The following is an 8805-nucleotide window of genomic DNA, read 5'->3' on the forward strand; positions in this document are numbered from 1 at the left end:
TCTATGTAAAATTGTTTGACAGAATAACCTGTGTACTTCACCAATATCCTAGCAGTTTTCTAAGAGCCTAGTTAGATACGAAACTTAAGGTCTGTCAACATTTTATAGTTGCCCTGACTTAAAAAGCATTTTTCCTTCTTTTCTTTAACTGCCAAATTTTTTAATGAAATTGAATCTTGGATGTCTACATTCTGGAGAGTTTTATTTGCTATATTATAGTTGCATCTGCTTTTAGGCCACAGGATGCCAAAATATTTATTCGTACAAATCTTTCTATGTGTGTAACTTGAGCTTACTAAAATAGTCCTTTACCCACTTCATTAATTAAATCAACAAAAAAGGTTATTTTACATTTTTGTAGAGAATAACTCTTCATCCAATTTTTTGCATGAACATTGTTCTTTTTTAAATCATTTATAGCTTATGCTTCCTATGTCACAGCACACCATCAGATAGAAAACTTTCTAAAATAAAAGACTTATTTTTGCAGTTGATTTTAAACCCCATCTCAAGTTAAATGTACTTCTTTCCAAGTAATACTCTTTTTAAAAAAATTCACTTGTGGTATTTCCATGATTTTAACTTCAAACTTTTTAAGAGATGAAGGAAAAAAAAACTCAAAAAGCTGTTGGACAAAACTGATTTTAATTTTCATTACTAACGCTCATACTAATATTTAGACACCACCCGTGAGACATCAGTCTTTGAAACATTCTCTCTGAAATAAATAAGCAATAAATTCCATGTGGGAATAAATGCCATCATAAACATCATATATGTTTTCAGTAAAGAAATATACATTTACATAAACATAGAAAAGCCAATAAAATATTTTATAACATTAGTAAAAATAACTCTCATTACATGAGCGATCTCCTTCTATTATGGGCTTCAAGAAAATTTCAAAATTTTATTTTTGATTCCTTTATCAACTAGGACAAATAACTGTTAAAGTGTAACATTTCTTTACATTTGCTCAGCACAAATGAGCATTGGGTTCTTGCCAATGTATTCATTTTAACTGCAATTCTAATTTTAACCCCAAAAAAAGTCTTTGAAAATGCAAAGATTCAAAATACTATCTAACAAGAAGCAAATAAGTAACATGTCATCCCATATTATACAAATCATTTCAAGTATAAATATATGCTTCACATTTGCTTTTACACTTTGCATTATCACTAGACCACTCAAAGTCTTTTAATGATATAAAAGCCCACAAAACTAAACTACTTAAAAATGTTTTCTTTACAGTAGAATGGAAAACAAAACTAATGTTCTCTTTCATTGTGTCCATGATATAATTTTTGTTCCAAGACAACAGTATTTAATTTGCAGGTGGGGGAGGGGGTGGAGACAAAAAATAAGTGAATTCAGATAGAACGTTTATATTTTAAATAAATATAAACGCATTCTGAAGTATTTTTATTTTATGTAAAATAAAAGTTCATAATACTTTTACTTTTAAATGGGGTGTGTGTAAAATATTAATACCGTGCATGTATTACTTATAGATTTCTATGGTGTCATGTACAATTGGCACAATTCAGATTTCAAAACAAAATTTAGAATTTGTTTTTAATAGCATTAAGATTTACTCACTCTTCCTCTTATTTTAAGACTATCTGTCACAGAATGTATTGTTAATCGCAGAAGCTTGGTATATTACACATGGGCTTGTTATATGCAAATGTATTCACTTTGGGGTATGTATATATTTTGTTACATTATGTACATAAACATCTACTCATGTGCATATGTATATTTACATCATGTATAAATATGTGTGCATTACCAAGGGTTCTATACCGAAGTAGGAGGAGTTTCTAAGGACTGCCATACAATATTCTTCTTAACTGTTAACCAAGTGCTGTATTCTATGAAAGTAATTAGGTTTTCTTTTTTTCACAGTCCCAAAGGTGGGTGTTTATAGATGTGGTTTACTTATTTATTGTTTTCCAAAAGGCTAGTCTTATAACCTTATGCCCACATATGCTTTAAATCAATGAGTGATACCCTCCCCTTCACCTTTCCCTTCTCTTAGGAAGGCCTGTGGGCAAACAGCTTGATAAATAATTCAAAGAAAAGCTGAACTTTGATTCTAAAGACAAAAGCTCAACTACTTTAACATTAACATTTTACCATTAACGTTCTTTATTAAAATTTAGCTGTCTACAAATTCTCTTATGAAAAGGAGTGGTGAAAATTGTATCAAGATACTGGCTGGTGAGGTTCTCTTGAGTTGAGTGCGTGCAAATTTTACTGCGAACCTTTCTCCAAGACAGGAGGGCTTATAAAGAATTATGACTAATAGTAAAACCACTGAATATTAATAAATCCAAGACACAAAAAATATACACAATTTCTAAATTATTGAAAGCAACATTAGGGCCAAAAGAGGACAACTAAAAGTATTCATAAAGTTTCTTTTTAGGATACTCTGAATCTCATGTTATCAAAAATACAGTTTGGCAATTGGAGTCATATTCTCAGTGACAGAGAGAAACATTTCGGCTTTTTCTGAATTCTCTCTGTCCTGCTTTTCCCTTGAGCGTTGAACAGTCTGGATGGGACTGGTTAATGTTTTCAGGAGGGGGAGTGTCATTTGGCCCAAGTTTTCTTCTGCTAGTCTGCTTTCCTCTTTTCTAATGAGAGATAACTGACAGCCCTGTTTTGTAATGAAATTATGGAAATCACAGACTGGAGGAAAAGGCAGTCATTATTTTAAAACTGAAAAGGTGTGGGTGTCTTCACTTCTACCCCTCCCCCCAAAAAAAATTCCCATCACTGGAAAGAAGCCAGTACATTGTAAAGGGGCTGAGGACAGTGGTACATAACAGAACACCCAAAAAGTGATTTTTCAGTTGATTTCTTCCGTCTCAGTATGCCTCAAAAATAAAAACAACCTCCATGCAAGCAATGTTTAAAGCCAAGACAGAGAGGACGAAGATTCACAAGCCCCTGAAACGTGGTTTCCCAGAGGGAAAAATTCAGTCTAAAAAACAGGCTGGACGATGGAAAAGCTCTCCGTGGCATTTCTCAGCGAACACTGTCCCTTTCAGCCTAACACTCGCTCACTTGAGTCAGGGTGTCCATGAATATCCCTGGACCACAAGAGGGATCTCTTTGGGAATCAGATGGAATGGAGGCGAAAGAAGTAGAAGCACGTGTAGAGAATGGGGGGGGGGGGGATGAGCTCTAGGGTTGCAGATTTAGATCTCAAGGCTGAAAAGGTTACACTCGCACCAGAGCATGCTGTAACGCCTCCTGCCCTGCCCTGCGCGCGCACCGCACTCACCCGCACACCCGCCCTCGCCCACACTCGCACACGCACACTGCTCCAAGCCGCTCTCCTCGCCAGACTGCCGGGGAAGCGGCCCCTCCAGGGCGCGCTTGCACGAGGTGAGGCGGCCCAGCTACGCCGAGCGCACAGCGCGGCTCTCCGAGCTCTGAAGCCCGCAGACGGGGAACGAGGCGCGCAGCCGCTGGCACCAGCTGGGGATGCACGGCGCGGACCGGAGAGGAAGCAGGAGCGGAGCGGCAGACCTGGGTTGGGCAGGAGCCGGGGAGGGGTGACGCCGCTGCATCCCTCTCCGCCCCAGTCTCTGTGCCCTCAGCCTCCTCCCGCCGCTCCTCCGCCGCTGGGAGTTCGCGTTTGGAAAAACACGCGGCGTCGGGTGCGTGTGCGCGCCGGCTGGGCCAGGACGTGGGCGGTGCGCAGACCCAGGCAGCCTGGCACCACCGGGGGCGGCGCGCGGGCTCCTCCGACGCTGGCCTGCAGGGGGCGCCCGCGCGTTCGCACCCCGCCGGGACCCAGCCGCCAGCCCCCGGCGCGGAGGAGGGGCCGGCGGAGGACCCGGACAGAAGCCGGTTGCCTCCGCGCCTCTCCGAAAGGTCGAGCGGAATCCTGAGGCTGGTGCTCAGCCGCAGGATTGGGACAAGGTTGTCACACTTGTCACCAATGAGGGGCCGCGAGGCGTCGCAGTCCGCTTTCCGGCCTCGGCAGCTGCAGGAGGCCTCGAGCTGCTGGGGAGTTTGCCTCCTGGTTGCTTGGGTTAATCACTGCTCTGGGGTCGGGAGCGGGGTGTGGGGGGAGGTTGGGGGGAGCGTTGCTTTTCTGTGCTCGCAGAGCCCCTCACTGCGTTGGGGAGTTTCCTACCACTCGGGGGACGAAGGCGAATGGAGTGCGAGCCTTGATTCCTGGCTGGGACGACCCGAAAGTATCACAAGTCTCACCGGCGAGCTGCGCCCTCGGCCTCCCCAGCAGTCACCCTCAAATGCAAGCCCCTTCCTTGGCCGAGGGTACCCGAGGCCGCCTAAGACACTGCCGCGCGGACGCGGCGAGCCTGGCCAGAGAAGAACCAGGAATCTGCTGTACTCACGGCGCCGTGGCGCCCGGCCCTGCCCAGCTAGCGAAACGCTTTCCCGCTCGGTGGGCTCTGCGCCCCCATCCTCGGGGACTTGCGCACCCTGCAGTTTCGCTGGAGGAGGAAAGTGGGGACCACGATCCCAGAGCCACAGTTCGCGTACTCGCAGGGCACCGAAGGGTACTCGATCCGGCCCAGCGGCTCTGCAGATACTCCAGGGGGGCGCCCAGGGCCAACAGTGCCCTTGGAGTCGACCTGATTTTGTGAAACCTCGAACTCCGGGGTGTCCATGTCCCTTTCTCACTCCAGAAGTTCAGCTGAGCTTTGAGTGGTGACTATACCCCCCGTCCTGACCCGGACCCAACAGCCAAACCAAGGTGTGCGGAATTTTTTTTTTTAAGACCCACATCTTATAAATGTGAGATTTTTATCAGGCAGCACAGATTACTTAAAGCGTACCATTTCTCCGCAATCCAATTTTATTAGGATTTACTCTCATTTGTGCTTGGCATCTCTGGGGAAATAATGCTTTGATTAATGTAATCCTGGCCCGGGATCCGCCACATGCCCCTCGACCCTCTCCCAAGAGAAGGGGCCTGTTTGACAAACAATAACAGAGCAGCAACTCTTGCAATCTGCCCACACCTTTGGGGGTGGCTAGGGAGAAGGTGACACACGTTCACACGCGGTTTGGTAAATGCAATGGTGAGAGGAGTGAGCGGGCTCTGCAACGGGCGAACTTTCCTGACGCATATCCCTAGGTTCACAGGCGCGGGGACTCATGGGGAGGAGCCCTGGGTGGGGTACGCGCGTGGGTACATGTGCGCGCCTGCCCTCTGCTTGCTCCTAGTGTCTGCCTCTTTGTCCCCCGCCACAGGCCTCCACGACTGGGATCTGTGCGCTCTCTGTGAGCAGCCCCCGGACTCAGGGTGCGTCCACAGCGCCCACCCGCGGCCCCAAAGCACCTCGAGAGCAGATCTTAGGGGATAACCGGGCACCGACCTGGGGCGCCCTGCAGCTGCCAACACCTCGGCCAGAAACGTGGGACCAAATTCAGCGGTTGTCCTCATGCATCCATGCATTCATCCATGCATTACAATACAAATCCGCGGACGCAGGCTCGAGAGCGGCACCTCGTCCTTGCTTCGGGCTCAGAGTCCCATCCCCTTTCCTGCTGTCCCTCCTCCCTAGCAACCCTGTCCTCCTCCCCAAGGGGAAAAGTCTCAATTACGAAAAGGAGCAAAGGAACGAAATCTCAGGCTTGGAGGCGCCGGCCCGTGCTCCTCTGGTCCCCGTCCCTGTCGCGCTGTCCCCACCCCCACCGTCCCCAGCTCGGGGAAGGCGGGGACACATTGGTGCGAGGGGTCCTGCCCTGCTCTGCCAGAACAAAGCCCACCGCGGGAGCCGGCGGCCGCGCACCGAGGCAGTGACAAAGGCGAGCGGGCGGCGCCGAGCTCCAAGTCTGCGCTCCTACCGCGGGACGCAAAGGAGGCCTAGAAGATGGGGTGCTATTTGCACTCGGTTTTTCCGGGGCGGCGGCATCTCGCTCCTGTGTACTCAATGACCTGTTAGGGTGACTCAGCGTTTACCTCTTCGCTGCCCCGCACCCCTGTATTCCTTTCTCTTGTCTCCTCTGTCCCCAGTCTCCTCCATCTCTCCCTGCTTTTTTCCTCCACCTCACTCCTTTTATCGTACCCTTCTCCCTTTGCCCCCCTTTCTAAAAATCTCTTTTCATTTTTTCTTTCCGTAGAAAAACGATGCTAAGTCGACTTCTGAAGGCCGCTCTGCGTGCCTTGGTGCTTAGGGAGAAAAGAGAAATAATGGGATCCTCTTAATTTTATTAGCAGACTATGCTTTAAATAAAATGAAATGCAGTCTCAGCAAGCGGAGCTGGGCCCTGGGCCCCCACAAGTTTCCTCCTATTCGGGAGAAGTTGCTTACGGTGGCCACAAATGGGGGTGTGGGGTAGTAGGTCCCCCACCTCTGTGGAATAGAAAACTCGAGTGAGTGATGGTGTTCCCAAGGCAAACCTTTCTATGGCAAGTTCCAATCTGATTTTATAACCCTGGAAGGGAATCGCTTGCCAGACCCTCCAATTAAATCGTAGTGTTTTCGAACTTAGGATACTTTAATAGTTACTGTTTTTCTGAGTGAAGTTTTGTTTGTTTTTGCGATGTGGATTAAAAATTAAGAGAACACAATCTGCGCCATTTAGACAATACACACCTTGACTTCTGGAGCCTTTTTGCACTCTGATATAACACTAAATTAAGATTTGTCGTCTGTCAAGCACCACAGAAGCCTGGGATTCTCCCCTTGGGCTTTATTGAGTAACCAGGCTCCCTGCAGAAAATTTGGGAGGAGGGTGAGTATTCAAAGCAATAGGGGACACAAAACTTTTAACTTGGTACAAACAAACCCCAGCGGCATGAAGCTACAGTGAGCAAAGTCACTGAGTTCTACCACCAAAGCCTCTTCGCCAGATATTTTAGGGCTGAAATTATATTGCTGCAAACCATGGAATATTTGAAGCATCAAATATCCATGAATATTAGTACTGTATTTTTTAAGTGAACAAAACAGCCACACTTTTGAAGATCCCCTAAGGCTGACCAGTCTGGAGTGGGCCTAGGGAAGAAGCAGGGCAGTGAAGTGGGAGCTTCAGCATTCATAGGAGAAAAGAAATCACAGAAGCACCATTTGAGGGAATTGCCCAAAAGAGCAGACTTCAGCCTGGCCAACTGCAATCTGCACCCAGCTCCAGAGATAATAGCTAAGTTCAAATATTTAAAAATCTAATAATACAAAACCAAAGTGCAAGAGTTGTCTTTTCACAATGTGCCACAATGCATCATCAATCGTGAAACTACTCGGTTCCAACCTAGATAGGAAACACTGTCTAATATATAGGGAATGTTTGGGGTAGCGAGAGCATGTCCCCAAAGGAGAGGAGAGTTCAATTCTGTTAGGACCACAAACTAAAAAAATCCAACCACTCCTCTGGCAAAGCTGAGTTAATATTTCTGAGTTTTGTTTTTAAAAACACAGACACAAATACACACACACACACACACACACACACCCCACCTCAAGTTGACCTTGGAATATTTTTCTGCCTAGGACATACCCATATGTTTTTTTTACTAAATCAGCATCCTCACTCTGATCAGTCAGCCGGCTCCACATTACCTAGCCCTGTGAATTTAAATTCGAAGAAGACCATTGTGTTGAGGGGTGGGGTGGGCAGCTGAGGGGGGCAGGCAAGAATAGTCCATCACACTTTGTCAGCTATGGCTTCCCTAGCGATTGGTAGCTTTCATTACCAGACTTGTCAGGTATACGCATGCAGCTAGAGTGGGCAAACTGTTGGAAATGGGTTGTTTCAAAAGCATGAACTCGATTACCAACTTATCATACTTTCTTAATTTAGATTCCCCAATCTGTAATGCGCACGAGTCTAAAGCTGTCCTATAAGCATCATAAGTAAAGCTTCTTACTTTAGGGTAAAAAATCGCTCCTTTGAATTTATAATCGCTCCTTCAAACCCTTCTAAGAAAACTAAGTGCTTGCTCCTTCCCTACAGATCAGATAAATCAGTTATCAAAGTGATACAAAGAACTGGGGGGAACCATCGCATGCTTCAAAAACACTTAGCAAGACCAAGAAACAACTCATCCACTGCCAAGAGGACACATACTCATTTCCACCCAAAAGCCACCACTGGAGGGTCCTTTCCTTTGTGTATGGCACACAGTGTGGGCTGTGAGTATGCTTAACATTTTAATTTGTAAATGCTAATGGCAAGTGTGTTTCTGCACTGCTACGGTATCCAGCACCTTATCATTCTCACCTGGAAGCAAATGAGTAAATACCCACTTTGTGTTATGTGCATTTGACCCAGGTAATGTTCTTCATTCTCTCATTTGGCAAAAGCAATTTCACCATCCCCAACAATTAAAAGTCTGTAGCTTTGCCCAGCATTCTGGATCTTAATTCATATATCCAGCTTGTTCATGTCCACCTCCAAATCATTACAGAATGCTAACGCAGTCTCTGTAATGTGTCAGTTCTCAAATTAACTTGTTGCTTTACCCAGAATTATTATTTTCTGTCTCTTCTACTTTAAGTAACCTAAGACTATAGATATCATGAGGAGAAAACATTCTGTTTCTTTCGGGTAATTTTTTTTAAGTACCTTTGCAAAAAAGGAAAGTAAGTAGTGGCCAAGATACAATCACAGATCTCATGAAAAGTGGAACTGAAATTATGCTCTAAATATGTACAATTTTAGCTTAACTAGTGTTCTGCAAAATGTCTGGCTAAATGTCTTCTTTCTCCTTAATAATTTTTAAACGCATCTAGAAGCCCAGACGTGCAAAGTAAGCTAGAGCTTTGAGGCATTTGTCCAGTTCATGTGGATCTCCCCCAGAAGTCTTTT

The 8805-nt window shown here is 45.6% G+C and overlaps 1 protein-coding gene across 1 annotated transcript; it reads left to right on the top strand.

Annotated features, from left to right (window-relative positions):
• Positions 1 to 3191: 3191 nt before the first annotated feature.
• On the top strand, positions 3192 to 6588 carry LOC109458229 (uncharacterized). The gene is made up of 2 exons (XM_019751681.2): positions 3192 to 3677; positions 5245 to 6588. Exons 1-2 carry the CDS (start codon positions 3192 to 3194, stop codon positions 5929 to 5931), a joined length of 1173 nt encoding a protein of 390 aa, XP_019607240.2. The 3' UTR covers positions 5932 to 6588.
• Positions 6589 to 8805: the final 2217 nt, after the last annotated feature.

Source organism: Rhinolophus sinicus, linkage group LG05, assembly GCF_036562045.2.
Source record: "Rhinolophus sinicus isolate RSC01 linkage group LG05, ASM3656204v1, whole genome shotgun sequence".
Taxonomy (NCBI): Eukaryota; Metazoa; Chordata; class Mammalia; order Chiroptera; family Rhinolophidae; genus Rhinolophus; species Rhinolophus sinicus.

Coding starts and splice junctions, on each gene's coding strand:
- LOC109458229 (XM_019751681.2), top strand. CDS start 3,192: ATGAGCTCTAGGGTTGCAGATTTAGATCTCAAGGCTGAAAAGGTTACA. Junction 3,678..5,244: donor GGAAAAACACGCGGCGTCGG/GTGCGTGTGCGC, acceptor CCCCCGCCACAG/GCCTCCACGACTGGGATCTG.